The 16,505-nt window shown below is 39.5% G+C and overlaps 2 protein-coding genes and 1 long non-coding RNA gene across 4 annotated transcripts; 2 read left to right on the forward strand and 1 right to left on the reverse strand.

Moving 5' to 3' along the window:
• Positions 1-107: 107 nt before the first annotated feature.
• Positions 108-11,845, reverse strand: LOC120714425. The gene is made up of 3 exons (XR_005691411.1): positions 11,573-11,845; positions 8,637-8,700; positions 108-4,771 (listed from the first exon to the last, which is right to left on the reverse strand). It is a non-coding gene; the product is annotated as an uncharacterized LOC120714425 (long non-coding RNA).
• On the forward strand, positions 4,749-7,346 carry LOC120714424 (homeobox protein Hox-D4b-like). The gene is made up of 2 exons (XM_040000629.1): positions 4,749-5,294; positions 5,945-7,346. The coding sequence occupies exons 1-2, from the start codon at positions 4,859-4,861 to the stop codon at positions 6,268-6,270; spliced, it is 762 nt and encodes a 253-aa protein (XP_039856563.1). The 5' UTR covers positions 4,749-4,858; the 3' UTR covers positions 6,271-7,346.
• mtx2 (metaxin 2) lies at positions 11,280-16,269 on the forward strand. 2 transcript variants are annotated; one of them, XM_040000627.1, is made up of 10 exons: positions 11,419-11,458; positions 12,569-12,616; positions 12,694-12,740; positions 13,431-13,503; positions 13,805-13,881; positions 14,001-14,093; positions 14,207-14,245; positions 14,322-14,447; positions 14,743-14,819; positions 15,203-16,269. In XM_040000627.1, exons 1-10 carry the CDS (start codon positions 11,419-11,421, stop codon positions 15,360-15,362), a joined length of 780 nt encoding a protein of 259 aa, XP_039856561.1. In that variant the 3' UTR covers positions 15,363-16,269. The 2 variants fall into 2 exon arrangements, with proteins under 2 accessions (XP_039856562.1, XP_039856561.1); XM_040000628.1 differs by lacking the exons at positions 14,743-14,819; positions 15,203-16,269 and adding an exon at positions 14,546-14,638 and having other exon boundaries at positions 11,280-11,458.
• The last annotated feature ends 236 nt before the right edge of the window (positions 16,270-16,505 follow it).

The following is a 16,505-nucleotide window of genomic DNA, read 5'->3' on the forward strand; positions in this document are numbered from 1 at the left end:
GCAGCGAGAGTATCCAAGACGATCATCTTGGACTGAATTAACTCTACAACCGGAGTGAAGAGGGACATTAAGGACGTCTAATTATACTACCAGATTTACAGCGTTAATCAATAATCAACCTACAATGGAAAAACGATACGAGAAGGTTGATTAAACCGCTGCCAAAGTAGCAATAAGTCATACATGTGGTAGAGAATCCCTTTTTAGATCAGTGGATTATATTCAAATAACGGTCACGCACGCATCCTCCCACTTTAACCCCTAATATCGGAGGAGACTATCCAACGAGAGAGCGAGAGAGAGAGAAAGAGAGGGAGAGAGGGAGGGAGAAACCCACGGAACAATAGGCTCGCGACTCCCGCAGGCCGCGTGAACTCTGCGTGGTCCCCACCTCGAGCCCCTGCGTTGGCCTGTCCAGCGCGGGGACTAATGAAACGGTGAACCAGCGGTCAACGATTCTGATTGACCCTCTGGCGACCTGACGGCAGCTAGGCTACATTCTTAAAGAAGAATGCTCTTTGAGAAACCGAAGCATCGCTCCGTTGTTGTTGTCTGTAAAAGAAATCCACCAAAGTTCAGAGCTAGGGAACACCATTCAAAGGTGTAAGCTAATGACGCCAGTGTCCGAGGGCAAGAATAATTGTGAAAAATGAAAGTCAAAAAACAAAACAAAAAACTCAGGATTAATAGTTCAACGTGAATGAACTCTCTTTTTTTGACCATTTGTATTTTCCACATCAGCAGAAAGGTGCCCTAAACTCTGCAGCTTCATTTTTCACCCAAAATCAATCAGAATTGTTATGGATCAGTGTTTGCTTCGCTCTTTTATTTTTGTTTAGCTTTCCCACTGTTTAACGTGAAACCAATCATGCTCTACATAAAGTTTTGCTGTTCTTCTCACTCCATGCAACGCGAGCTTTTTGCTTTCGCAACAAATGGTTCTGACCGGAGTTGTCATCAAGCACTCATTCAACCAGCCATGGGAATTTAGAACATGTAAACACAAGGAATGAGCGTCTGCCAGAGCACAGAAAATCGCCTAGGGGAAGAAATGGAAACAGAAACTCTATGTGGCATCTTGACCAAATTTGCAATACAACTCGAAAAACAATGCAGACGTCAGCAATATTCATAATGATACATTACTGTATAAAGAGGTGAAGTGTGTGAGAATGGGGGAAAAAAAAGGCGTGGATAATGTTGCCTTCAGTGGAGCATGAGCATTGACACGTGAGACAAATCAATACATATGTAACACATACATCTTACCCAAAATTTAATATACAAGCAAAAAGAGTCAACATGATGACTAATGCTGTCAATTGCAAGTGCACAACTTGAATTCAAATACAGTTGGGTATAAACTGTGGTGCCTTCACTGGCAGCTGACGGCAGATGTTCAGCTGTAAACATTTAGAGGCGCTGTGGACCACCATAAATGTATTTCAGTAGGAACTAATGAGAAATTTAGATTCAGTTTCAGGGCCAAGTTCTCTGAAGCGCTGCAATTTTCAGTTCAGTCCAATAAATCTGAGGTCGAGGCCAAGTTTGGAAATTACCCCCAGCCACTATTTTAATGTGGATTAGTTTCACTGCAGCTGGTAGTTTGTTTACCAGCAAACTTGGCAGGAGACCAACTGCAATTTGGCAGTTACACTACAATCAAAGCTTGGCCGGCTAAATTATGAAAGACATGCAACTTTTAACTGCTGGTGGGCAACAGCACAGATCGCCTCCTCCTTGATTTCTGATGTTTAAAGTAAAGAAATGTGGCATACTTGTTTAACAAAGTGAGGTCATCAGTAACAAACTTCTCTACTGTAACAAAGTCTTTCTGATAAGCTAGCTTTTACCTCAGAAAGCCAAAATAGTAAAGTATAAAGACATGGAAGAGAAAGCAGAGTCAGACTCACAGTCACACTTGCAGAACTTCAATGAATTGTGTTCAAACGATAAAATTGATATCAGAGTAACTCCGACACTTTGTATAATAATTAACAAATGAGAATGTGGCTAGGACAAGGTGACCATCTCAGTTTCACATTAACTATACTCTGCTGCAGTTATCTTATGGGCAACTGTTTGCCCTCTTTCCAGTGGAAGGTGAGCTATTTTTCATGCAGCAAGACCAATTTCATAAACCTGAAATTCACCTTGTGCGAATTATTGCTGACCTGCCTAGAATTTATGGTTTTATGTTAAACTGTAGAGCCAATTTAGAAGTAATTAACTTCAAGGACATTTACCAATATTAGGTAGGACAAAATGAAACATTTTGCAGCATATCTTTAAAATGTACACATTAAAATGATATACGAATAATTAGAAGACACTGCCTTGCAGTTTTCAAGAAAATATCATAAACTAATCCAGCTCCAGATAACCTTCTGGATCCAGGGAATCAATTCGTGCCTATGTGGAGAGCATTATGATTATTTAACCCGGGGAGAAGTCTGAAGTCTCATGATGTTCTTGTTGAGCTTGCTAGTCTTCTGGATGATGGCCTCACCAGTTTACAGTAATTGCACACATGTATCAGAATTAATGTGTTATGCCTTATAACGAATTATTGATGTCAGAAGGTACATGCTGAAGCACCATTAATGGTTTCAATAAATTATACAATGACACTTAACAACAGGTACATGCACATCTTTACAAAGAAGGGACTGGCTGAATAGTGATTTTGGGCATTGTAATTACTCTTACGCAGAGCATTAGTCAACACAATGGCCTCTATGAAAAAAGTCAGAATGAGGGCACAGGAGTGTAAATCTCTGTCAACAACAAAAAGAAGTCATCAGCAGCCAGCCATGAAGTGAACCTTCGCCTATATATACCCTGTAGAACCGAATGTGTGTGGAGCTGCCTCAGTCACAGATTGGGTTCTTGGGGAGTCTATGGGCGATGACTAACCATCCATCAAAATCCACGACAGGGGAGGAAAAAGGGATGACTCTTTACTGTGCTCTAGCTTTGCTAAAGGAACGTGTCCTTCTTCAGCCCTACAGTTCCACACTTTCATAGATTAGAAGGATTGTTTGACATTTGTGCGGTGTCAAGCACAGAAAAGTGTCCGTGATGCTGTGCTTTGCTGCATACAAATGGATTGGCAAATCGGGCAGGATGGTTTGCTCATACTGAGTTTCACGGCATGAATTGTGATCATGCCGCTGGATCTAATTTCCTGCATGGTAGCGTAAAGGTTTGCTCAGTGACAAATCATAAAATCAATATTAAGTGCAGCATCTCAACAAGAACCACAGCACAGTATCTTGTTCTGGGGTGTAGAGCTGATAAAGCCCTGGCTTATGAAAAAAAAACTGCAACTCTGTTTGCTGCCCTGAGTACACCACCTCTGCAGACCATTCACAAATGTAGTAAATCTGTAACTCTTCAGTGAAAATCTGTTCACACCTTCCCTTTATCTCAGCTGGAACAAAAACTGTCTGATAGAAGCTGAAGCTACAAACGCTTCGGCTGAAAAATATCCATTGTAACAACAATGGAAGAGCTGCCTATTTAAATGGCACTAGACCATGACACAGAAAAAAAAATATTCTGACACTCTATTACCTATTTGGTTGCTTATCAGTCACTCTTTAAGGGCTGCTTTGTCTAAATGACTCATTAGATCAGAGCCATTAAGCCCAAAGATGCATAAGTCCAGTTGTATTTTGTCAGCCATGGCAAAGACTTCAAACGCATTACATCCTCCATAGGAACTCTTTAATGCTTTTTACAGGAGTATTATAGGAAGGAGTAAAAGTAGTTCATGTAGTAAAACTGGGGTTTTAGCTGCGCATCAGTCTTGCCAAATCCTCGGAGAGCAGCTGCAGCCAAAGAAATCCTCGTGAAATCTTGAAGGATTTCATACGGATTAATGGTCGATTGCTGGGTGTAAAGATGATCTATTAAGACCTTGACATTTGCGATTTACCATTTTTAAAGGGATCACTTTAGCAAAAGAGCAAAATTCCTTGCGCAATGACGCTCATTATGTCTCTCTTTCTTCGTGTGAGGGCACACATTTAGCATATTCCCACTTATCTCTTTCACCCTTTTTCCCACTAATTTTGCATTAAGGTTCATTTTTTAAGCCGTCGCATTTTTCTCTCGTTCGGCTTGATTTAGCATCATTTTTTTTAAAGCAATGCATTTTTCTCCCCCTCCTTTAAAAGCCGTGCTGGTGAGCGGGACACCTCGGCCTGACCTCGGCCGAACAAAGCCAACTACTAGTCACTGTCTGGGAACCTTTTATCCCATTCTTTTATTTGAGGCCTTTCTGACCGGCCACGTTTTGTTGTCCGTCCTTTGACTGGCCACAAGGCCAAATATGGCCCCGCCGTCCCTCAATATGGGCCAGATTAATTTTTCAGCTTCGGCCATCTGTGGGGGTAAAAGTCAGTCAGCTAAAAGTCATAAATCTACAGTCAGTGCGTCTTCAATAGGGGCTGTGTGGCAGAGGGTGATGGATAGATAGATAGATAGATAGATAGATAGATAGATAGATAGATAGATAGATAGATAGATTTGAATTACTCATATTAACACTTTAAACTGTCAGGATTATTTTTCAGTGTCCACAAACACCTAACCGTAGCAACTTACCCGGCCAGCAAATCTTCATTAGTTCTATAATGAACATTTTTTTCCTCCAAATTATCCCATTACGTCTGACATAAACAACCAAAAGTGTCGCCTCTCATTGGCTGGCCGCAGGGTCACGTGGCCCGAGCGGCCGTCCGTCTATTTGACAGCCGCAGGATGGCTTCATGCCAGAGGGGGGAAAAGAGACAGAGAGAGGGGAGAGAAAGAAAAATTAGTATTCTCCTACCAGCCTCACTATAAATCAATCATGGAGTCCTACGTGGTGAGCTGTAAATATGCTGAGCCGCAGTTCCCGCCATGTGAAGAAGATTACAGTAATTTTAATGAACAAGGGGGGTATTACAACAACCCCGAGGACAGTGGCAGTTATGGAGGGGGCTATATGTCCATGCAGCCCCCTCCGCCTCCCTATACACAACAACAAACCGGTTATCAACACTCTTTGCAGGGGCATCGCCGGCAAGATGGAGAGGACCCCTCGCAGCATCAAGATGCAACCTACCCGGTCTACAGAGAGACGGACGGGCCCGTGAAGGAGAGGTTTCCCGTGGGTGACCTGCAGTGCCAGGCTTGGATGACCTGCGCAAAGCCCGCTCAGGTGCAGAGGAAAACGGCCTGCCAGGGCAAAGACAAGCCGCCCATTGTTGTCTACCCGTGGATGAAGAAAGTGCACATCGCTCATGGTAGGGTAGCCTGAACGTTTTAATCAGTCGATCTTCACTCCCCATTTCATTTCTCCACAACATTGGTGTATTTCTCATGTTAATGTTTTTATCTGTCTGGCCTTTCTTTCTTTCTTTCTTTCTTTCTTTCTTTCTTTCTTTCTTTCTTTCTTTCTTTCTTTCTTTCTTTGTATAGTGTTTTGTCCATTTGTGAGCATCGCTTTTTGTTGTCGAGTTATTTACGATCTTAGTGAGAGTCAGCGAGAATTACAACCCCTATAAAGTTTTATGACCCTGCCCTGCTACAGCTTGTTTGTGTGTATGTGTGTATGTGTGTGTGTGTGTGTGTGGGGGGGGCAAGCAAGCTTATTGTGTGTATCTGATGTGTAACGCTTGCGGCGGAACAAACCTTTAAAGATAAAAGTCAAAATCGTTTCTTGGGCATCTTCCCAGACCACCACGAATGAAGATTACGACAGGAAAGGCTACGTGATTATATCTGGAATGAGAATTTTAAAAGATCAACTCATTTTTATTTTAAATATATTCTTAATATGGGGCTTCACCCAGGCCCACCCTCATCATTACGGAACACAAAACAAAATAAAAGCTGTAAAATAAATAAAATAAATTTAAAGCGGTCTGTAAACCTCTGTTCTTTGTTTTTACAGTTAATCCAAATCACGTGGGCCCGGAGCCAAAGAGGTTGCGGACGGCCTACACGCGACAGCAGGTCCTGGAGCTCGAGAAGGAGTTTCACTTCAGCCGCTATCTCACGCGCCGCCGCCGAGTCGAGGTGGCCCACGCGCTCTGCCTGTCCGAACGGCAGGTGAAGGTGTGGTTCCAGAACCGGCGCATGCGCTGGAAGAAAGACAACAAGCTGCCCAACACCAAAGGAAAGAGCAAAAACAAGAAAGCGACCGACAACAACAACAACAACAACAACAACAGCAACAGCAACAGCAGCGACAGCATGAAGACGGTGATAACTGTCTAAACACACAGGAGCGCAGAGTGTGGCAGTCGAAGCAGCCATGGTAGCACCTTCATTCTCCAAAGCTGATGTTGCTTAATTTATCCAGGGTGACTGCAGTCCTCAAACAATTCTCACCTGCTTTAAAGTTACGGCTTTGACGAACACACGTTTATAAATTCCATGATGTATTTTTTCCTTTGTTTTTAACTTCACCTTTGGAGCATTTTAATTTTTTTCCTTTTTTGAGGTTTCATCCATATTGAATCTCATAATGAATGAATGAATGAATATATTTTAAGTTCACGGAGGCCCTGACATCTCTCTGGTGCAGACAGGGAATTGCTTCATATTTAGACATCCGATGAAGACGCAAAAACAGTGCTCGTTTGTTGCGGTGCCAAAATACTCGTGACTGCGTGGAACCAGGATGAATCAGGGTTTTCTTTTCTCCACAGGGTAAACATAATACAGGGTTATATAACAGCTACCTAAAAGCAGAAAAATCCTAATTTATGAATATGCACGTTACCAAAATGTTACATAAACTGGCGCTTAAAGGGTAGGTAGAAGAGCAGAAACACCAAATTGCGTGTTGAGTGACTGCACAAATTATGTTTTAGCTTTTGATTTTGTACAGAGAAGCATCCAAAAATAATTCATATTTGGAAGGAAATTAGCCATATTTTTTCTTGGATTTTATTTCCCACATTTATAATTTTTTTTAAAAAAAAGAGCCAAAATGAAAGTACAATTTTTTAACGCACACACCTGACTGTAAATCCAACTTCTTTTCTCAGGGTTACAGGGTTTTACAAAGAGATCTTTTTTTTTTTCTGAAAAAACTTGTTTGATTTCGCACCGAGAGGATTAAATTAGCCCTCTGTGAAATACCATGATGTTGCATATAAATAGGTATGTTCTCTCTTTGATTCCAGTTTAATATGCTATCGATATCTATCATAGTCTACGCCAGTACTTATGTTTAATTTGTAATAATTAGAAGCATATTTTATTCCTTCTTTATAGCAAGCATCTTCTCCGTTATTTTTTCGTTACTTTTGAAAAAAAAAGTGTATTCCTGTAATAATTTTATATGTGGAAATGTTTTGATAAAAATAGATGAGAAAATAATAATAATAAAAAACTTCAAACATCAAAGGTGTGAATATTTGTCTGTGTTGGAAGATAAGCGAAGGACCGATGATTTTTTTTTTTTTTTTTTTTTTTGGCGATAGGGGAAGATGAGGTCGGGAGAGAATCAACGGAAGTGACGTGTGATTAGAAACAGTGAGTTAAAGGCGAAATCGTGATATCCATTTTCGGCTTAAGAAAATAAAATAAATAAATATATAAAATAAATAAATAAAATACGGTGTCATCTTTAAGCAGCACGGTCTTTGTCGCAGTCACAACTTAACGGGGGCGATAAGCCAAGACTAATGTCTAGTGCGTCATGGCTCCGTTGACAAGCTTTTAAAATGCATGCACGCTGTCCCACGGGTGGATTTAGGTTGATCTTTACAGTTTTCTGATTTTCGAGGAGTTATTAAACGGAGCCGAAACTAAGGAGAAAATTTGGCGTTAAAATATTTAAATTTTTGGGTATTCTGTGTCTTTTACCGTTTAAATTTTTTTGGGATGTAAATTATTATGTTAAGAGACTTAAGTATTGTCTATGATGATATCTTTGTTTAGAAGTTTATAAATCCCAGATACAATAATTTGGGCTCCTCATAGATCTTATTTGTCCAAATCGCGAATTTTTGTATGAATATCAACTTAAGTGAAATCGTTTGTGCCAGGATCAAGATTAGCGGTTAGGCCTATGTGTATAGTAAGTTTACGGGAAAGGAACGTAAATCAAAGTAAAATCCCTTGAAGTAGTGAAATCATGGCTGTGTGTATTTGTGTGTTGATATGTAAGAGAAATGAGCGCTGAGTGCCAATAATTGGTGGCTTCCGTTGGAGACTCGGTTACATGTGCAGGATAGGCACAAAGGGGCTGACACGGAGCAACCTGGATTATCTATCACACGCTGAAGATCAACCACAGAGCTGCCACAATCATGACAAACAAAGTTCAGATCTTCACTAAAAACAGAAAAGCTTCTGAAGTTCTGCATGTCTGCAGTTTGAGATGTTACTCAGGGGAATAATACCACAAAAACACGTCAAACATCTGGAATTCAAAACCTGATCCCACTAAGACACGCGTGATTACAAACGAGATGCAATTATTCCTAAAATTTCACACCACAAGTTCACACACATTCATGTATTTTATGTACATTTAAATGGACAGAAACAGAATGCAAACAGAATGCAATAATACTGAACAGCATACTTTGTAGATATGCATGTGTTTGTGTTTGTGCGTGTACACCTACCTATCTTTCTCTAGTCTGTGATGAAACAGGAATGCCCCCGACTGGTAGCATTAAGTATTACAGTCTGAAAGAGATTTTTTTTTCAGGTTAAGATAAATAATATTTTTTCATTTAAGAAAACATGGAAATATTTACATTAGAAATACATGGATATATTTATCATTAGCCCTTTGGATTAACAGAAATGTGTATAATACAATGTACCGTAATCAATGCTAAATTAGCCTTAGTAATAATAAGGTATATGAACCAGAAACATACACATCTTTGCAAAGGTTACAATTTTGGGTTGTTACATCTATCCATACATCATAATGTGTCTCAGTTACTTTGTCCACTTGTGTTTGCACTGTGAACACACAACCGTAAAAATGTACGACTACATCTACCTACAAGTAAGACTTTTAAGACGGGAATGAATGTTGGATACTTCTCACAAGATTAAGAGCATGGCAGGTCACTTTAAATACAGTCACGTGTTCGATTGTAGAGCTTAAAACAGGACAGGGTGAGAAATGTCACGAGAATGAAACAGTGAAGCATTTCTTGTTAGGGTGTGGACAATAACATAGCTACAGAAAAACACAGAAACATGGGTGTGCCACAGGCTTGTTTAGATATGGTCGAATGCAGCAGCATTTTTCTGCAAATAGTCTGGATTAATAAACAAAATTTAAAAGAGAAATGTTTAAATAGATAAAGTACAGTCGCTGTGACTTTCTTGTAAGTTTTTAAAGATAACGTTTTTATCTTTTATTTGGACATCATCTGCGTTTTCAGTCGTTTTCCTTGTACCTAACTATTTTTAGAGAAATGTTTTTTTTCTTTTTGTTGTTTCTACATCACTTAACACCGACATATTAATATTTAAGAGTAAAAAGTCATCTCACAAGGGACGAAAGGTGTGTATCAAAGAACTCATTTTAAATAGCATTTTTAGGCATTTAGTCTTTTTGCACCAACAATGCAATTCCCAAACACATATTAGACAAAAACATGGGATGTCTCAGCATGCTGAGCAGTGTGTAATTAAAAACTATCTCCCGCAGGTGAAAAGTATCTGAAAATCAACTGACACAGGATGCAAAAGATGCATCTGACCTTTCAGTTGATTCATCTGTTTGCAGAAATGATCTCAATGGAAGGAAACTGGGAAGAAAAGGCTGATGTATGTCAAACTATTGAAGAACTGGACTGAAAATCAGTAATCACTGACTTTCTTATCTTATGTCTTATGGAGTGATGAATCCAAATGTGAAAATTTAGGTTCACCCCCAGTATAAACAGAGATCATAAGGAGACAGGTACAACAGTGAGATGCTTCCGCCATCTGTGTCATTTTTGGGGGCTGCATTTCAACCAGTAATGTTGGGGGATCTTGATAGATAGAATTATAACTGCAGAAAAGTACAGTACATTTTTGATCCACCACCCAGAACCTTCTGGAAAGCAGTTGATTGCCAGCAGCTTAATTTTTTGAAAATGATCCCAAACAAACTGTCAATGCAGTAAACACATGTCTAGATAGAAAAAAACACATAATGAAACACTATCAGTCATGGACTGGCCTCCCCAGAGCCCAGACCTCGACATTATTAGAGCAATGTGAGATCATCTTGACAGAAAAAGGAGCCAGCATGCAAAATGGAATTTTGAGTGTCATTCAAGAAGGCTGGAGAAATATTCCTGAATAAAGAAATTACAAGAAAGTCTAAAACTAATAGAGTCTAAGAGAGTTCACACTGTGTTGAAGAATAAAGGTGGTCATATCAAACATGGATTTTCAAGCTCATTAGAACTGCACAACCCCTGTTTGTGCCTTGTATACTGCATTTCAATTGAAGTGAGTATATATGTAAGAAGATTTTAATTTCTGTGTTCATAAACTTGGTGGGAAGGAGGCAACTCTTAAAGAAACTCCTCTGAATTAAATAATAACAATACAACAAAAAAGCAAATATAATAAGACAGCAACAATAAAATAGTGGGCAAAATAACGAGTATATTAACTTTGCAGATATAAAGGTATAAACACACATAAATGCAGTTCTGCTAAAAATCTACGCTTGTCAAAGAATGATATTGTACTTGCTGCTAGGTAGCAGCAGCCATGGAGTGTGGATGAATGCACGAATATTACAAACGCTATTAACCTAAAATTCACACCAAACCTGAGTTTGGTGTCTTGCCCAAGGATACTTAAACATGCAAACTAGAGAAGTGTGGGATTGAACCACTGCCCTCTATCTCCTGAGCCACAGCCACCCCACACCACCAGTCAAATATGATAAAATCCATTCATATTTAGGTTTTGCTGACTTTACCCTCCAAATGTATGTTTTCTGCCCTGGACATTATCCTTTTAATCCTATGTTTGCTGTAACAAAATTATCACACAGATTTCAAATAATGCTTCTCTGAGTCCATGTCTCTCTCACATGATGTGTGTTTTAGTCAGTTTCATATACCCTTTTTGTGCAGTTAGTTCTTTCCCTTAAACCCAAATTAAAAATGCTACTTTAATAATATGTATTTTTCCATGCATCAAAAGCCCCAATTATTTCTAGTTAAATATAACAACATTGCTACAGTAGCCTCTATGCGCGTCCATAAAGTGGAACTAAAGATTAATGCAACCGTTTCTCTTACGGACATCAATCGCAGGCGGACCGGTCAGTGACTGCAGAACAAGTACTTGCCCTTAAACTTGCAAGCAGTGCTGTTGCTCAGATCGCTCATTATTCTAATCATTATTTAACAATAAGAGTACAACAGCAGCACCATGTCTCTTGCGGCAGAGGCGTTCATGTCGCAGATGGCAGGTAATATGTTGACTTCATCCCGTTTTTCTATTGATTATGAATAACATTAGCCAGCTAGCTAGCAAGAGCTAAGGTTCACAGTAGCATAAGCTCTTTACAAATGTAGTTACTTACATATATGGACCTTTAGCTGTTACTATAGCTGCCTTTGTTCGCCTTTTCTTGGTTTCTTAAACAAAGGCTGACTGGCCTGGAAAAGCCCCAAGGCACTCTGTCATTCTGCATGTCGTGGATTGCTTGGCAGGTGTAACACAGGACTCTAATGTAAATAGCGCCATATTTCTGTTTACTGTTAAAATCATAAATCAGCAGGGGGACGGCGAATTCAAGCGGAAACAGCTCAAGAGGGCTAAAGTTACTGACATCCCCGTATCGTTACAAAAACGGCTCAAATCTGTCAATTTTAACAGAGACATGCTCAGAGATTCCCCCGGTGGCTGGAGGCTGTACTGCAAGCACGGCGGTGTTACAGCATAGGTCGTTGAGTGAGCACCGTGCACCTCGTGTCTGTATTCTTTATAATCTTTTATTGATTAACTTTATATGAGTAGAGGTGAAGAAGAGGGTGATGTGGGTGGAGATGAGTGTCAGGGGTGATTTGTGACAAAGTGAGCCAGAGTGAAAGGGAAGGTCTGCAAGATGGTAGTGAGACCTGTTGTGATGTATGGTCTGTAGACGGTACACTAACAAAGGTCAGTGGTGCTAAGGTTTTCTTTGGGAGTGAGCAGGATGGACAAGATTAGAACTAAGTATATCAGAGGGACAGATCAGGTTAAGGAGTTTGACAAAGTTAGAGAGGTGAGGCTGAGATGGTTTAGATATTTGCAGAGGAGGGGTAGTGAACATGGAGCTGGCAGGCAGGAGGAGAAAAAGGAAGACCACACGAATGGTCATGGATATAGCAAAGGAGGACATGGGGAGAGTTGGTGTGAGATGAAGGCAGATGATCCACCGGGATGACTGTTAAAGGGAGAGTCAAAAGTAGATGAAGAACAATTAGTAAAAGAATGTTGACAGCTGATCCCACAAGCAACATTATAGATTAATGAGTTGCATTATCACCGTATAATTGTGTGTGTTTGCCTGCATGTCTGTTTGTGACGTTGACAGCTGCTGAGCCGTGGCCTGAAAATGCAACCTTGTACCAGCCACTGAAGGGTGAGTTAGTGAAATGGAGGCACAATACATAATGTCAATAGCAATATAGCTATTTATATATTTTGTTGTTTTTGCAGAGGATCAGATTCTCCTGTCAGACTGTGCCTCATCTCTCGCTGTTCAGGTAAAGCAAACATGCATGTACACAATTTACACACCTTGTTTAAATATAATGTTTATTTGTTAATAACTCAGTCTGTTGTGCTCAGGAAACAAGGAAAGCTTCTGTAAGTTTTAGTGGTTTTAATTCAAATATTTAATACTATTTTCATTATTTAATGAATTAAAACTGAACTCGTATAAAAGCTTTCAGTTCTTAATTGCGCAATTTTGAACATTTAACCAGCACAAAACTGATATAAGATAACAGATGAACATTGGCTTCTGCCAACGATTTAATGTCAACTTATTTGGTATCTTATTAATTGACTGCCAACTAATAAGATACTGATCTTAGGTTGTTATACTTTTTAAATGCATCAAGTATGAAATGCAGTTGTTGATATTATCTGTATTTGACCTTTTGACCTCTACTCTGACTTTGGATTTGAGCTTACTGCAGAAGGAAATCTGCAGTGCTGCAAAATAAAGTTAACTGTTTTTTTTTGTTTTTTTTTTAAAGCATATCAAAGTATACCACAAGTAATATTTTTCATTTACTTTCACAGTATGTTTAGTTAACACATTCATCCCACAGCTGAACTATTTGAGACTGGGAGGAGATGCAAACCCAACCTCATGGAATTACAAGCTAGTGTCCTCCTAGTGCTTTTATTCCTCAGCTGCTTAATTCTGTCCCGTTTCTGATGTGCAGGCGTACCTGAGGATGTGTGGTCTGCCAGTTCAGGTGTTCTGCAGAGCAAATGCTGAATACATGTCACCTTCTGGTTAGTATACATGTTGCTTCAGAGACAAATTCTGGGTGTCTGATCTCAACACTGTGTGAATCTCAGCACTCATTCTGCTCATTAAAACACAACACAACTGTACACTGTAAGCTGGTTTGAACATTGTCAGTTAGGATTTTATTAGAAATTTTAGTCTTACTCCACTATAAAATGAAATGCTAAGTTTGCTTCCAGGATTCGTGTAGGTGCATCTGGAAGTTACTTTGTTGCAGGTTAGCTTTTTGTGTTGAATTAAATGTGATGATTTTAATGCCCAGCCTTTTTATGTTTGTGTCCACAGGTAAAATTCCCTTTATCCACGTGGGCAACCAGGTGGTGTCAGAACTGGGGCCGATTGTGCAATTTACTAAAGCTAAGGCAAGTGTTGTACAGATGAAAGCTGTTTGTTTCTTTTGGCAAATTTGCTTCTAGTTTTTCCCAGTGGAGGAGCAGGTTTTCATATTTCTTTCTGCTGTTGTCTTCTTTTGGGTACTTAGGGTCATTCTTTGAGCGATGGCTTAGATGACGTTCAGAGAGCTGAAATGAAAGCGTACATGGAGCTGGTCAACAATATGCTGCTTACTGCTGAGGTATGAAAAACATAAAAACCATAACATACTGATACTAGAACTTCAGCACATGTACAGTTTTTATGAATGTGTCTGAGAAATATCCTCTCACACATGTCCTCATCTCTCTACAGTTGTACATTCAGTGGTGTGATGATTCTACAGCCACTGAGGTGTGTACACCACGTTTAAAAACAAAACTTGTTAAAGTCTTGATAGCCTCCTAATCAGCTGTATCTGTTTTTGTAGATTTCTCGTCCCAGATACAGCAGTCCATACTCATGGCCTCTCAATAAAATCCTCGCCTACCAGAAGCAGTGGGAGGTGCGCAGGAAGATGAACGCCATTGGCTGGGGAGGGAAAACGTTGGAGCAGGTTAGCAACAACCTGGAAGTGAAAAGTTGATGTTTTGCCAGCTCTACAATTCCCTTTCTGCAATCAGAAAAATAATTTCCTATCTTTTTCTTTTAAAGGTGGAATTCTTCAAAATTTTACAGAATTGATCTTTTAGACTGTTTGAAGGCCCTTAAGTTTAACTTATTTGTGTTTGTCTCTTATTTAAGTAGGAAAAAGAACCCAGTCTGATCGTCAACATCAGACTGTCTATAAAAAATAAAAAATAAAGTAAACAAACTTGTTTTAAAAGTCTGTATGTCCTCATGTATTTCAGGTTTATGAAGATGTGAGTCAATGCTGCCAGGCTCTCTCTCAGAGGCTGGGAACACAGTCATACTTTTTTAATAAACAGTATGTATTTTTTTTATATCTGTATGTTTCTGGTTATCGCTTTCTCTTTTGTCTTGTTTATAGCGACTGAATAACAAATCTACATCTGAGTTCTCCAGAATCCTTTCTCCAACCCCTGTTATAGGCATTCACACCAAAAAGGAAATGTTTCTAATTATTGCAAGCAGTTTTCCTGGAGCACCACCTTGTGGTTTAAAATTGTATTGATCTCGTAATCAACTGAAAAGCTTTGTTCTGTACTCCCTGGCAATGTTTGATTTGTGTTAGAACAAAGTATTACAAGTGAAGCCAGTGTCTGTAACACCTCATTTCTGATTATATTTAAAGCTGAAGGAGTGCCAGTCATTAACGGAGTGTGTGTGTGTGTGGCGTGTGTGTTATAGGCCTACGGAGCTGGATGCATTGGTGTTTGGCCATCTCTTCACTATACTGACTACTAGACTGACCAGCACTGAGCTGGCAGAGAGGGTCAAGAGCTACAGCAATCTTCTGTCCTTCTGCAGACGCATTGAACAGACCTACTTTGAAGACAAGAGCTCCTGAAGGACTGAAAATAACATATCACCTCTTCTCGTACATTCTTTCCTTCTCTCATTCCCCAGATTGTAGCCCTAAGAAGCTGAAATGCCTAAAACAAAAAAAACTGCATACGTGTCCTTTTTCCTATTTTTCCTTCACTTGTGGCTTCCTGTTCATGCATCATCTCCAGAAGTTTAAGAATTATGAATGTCCTAAAGTAAGCATAATTTGTAAATGTATTAAGAATATGTAAAAGAAAATGTCCTGAGTTAAATGTATTTTTCAGAATATTATGAGAACAAATGCCACATATGCTAGTAACTGTGATCATCACAGTTAGTGGAAGACCTTGAGAATCTAGCTTTATAAAAAGTGAATACAAAAAATATCAAAGCTGATATACAACCTTAAATCAGTCTGAAATGAACATCAAAGATTAGGATTAAATGCTGATCAGACCTCCAAATCTTTCAGATTTGTTGTCAGGATCAAGTTCACCGCAGCAGAATGTCTGCACACACTTGGGTTTTTCATGTTTTACACTCTTTTTTTTTTTTCACGAAAGTGGTGTCTACATGTGTCAGAGTGCATGAGTGCGTTTCTAAACGCCCACCGCCTCGCTGAAAACCGAGGTGTGGATTTCCCAGCCTCGTGACATGACTGCATTTCAAAAAACAGAACTCCACTTGACCTACGTCCGAGGTCAAATGGCTCACTGTGTTTTTCCTCCAGGGCACTCCCAAAGCTTGCAAGAAATGTGAAACCGAGAGAGAAAATCCAGAGAGAGGTTGCTTCTTATTCTGTACAAAATGCATGAACATAATCATGAAGATGTGATTTATTCCTTATTTTTTCCATGTTTTACTTGTGTGAATAGAAAGTGCCTACATGATGGAATACACTTGCCACAATACATTTCTCCCCCAAATAATACGTGTTCGGAAGTTTGTTTGATATTGTTTGAAATTATAACACAAAACTATATAGTGGCTCTTTCATTAGGTACCCCTGTATGTTTTAGCATCGGGTTTTATTGGATTAATCCCTCATATGTTGCCAAAACAAAATCTGAAAGAGAAGTTTAAAAAGACGGAACATGCTGCCAAGTTATCGGGTGTCTGTTTCTACCTTTGGGTCTAATACAAGCTCAATGGTAATGTCTGATCA

The sequence above is a fragment of the Simochromis diagramma genome, unplaced genomic scaffold (assembly GCF_900408965.1).
Source record: "Simochromis diagramma unplaced genomic scaffold, fSimDia1.1 OVJJ01000596.1, whole genome shotgun sequence".
NCBI lineage: Eukaryota > Metazoa > Chordata > Actinopteri > Cichliformes > Cichlidae > Simochromis > Simochromis diagramma.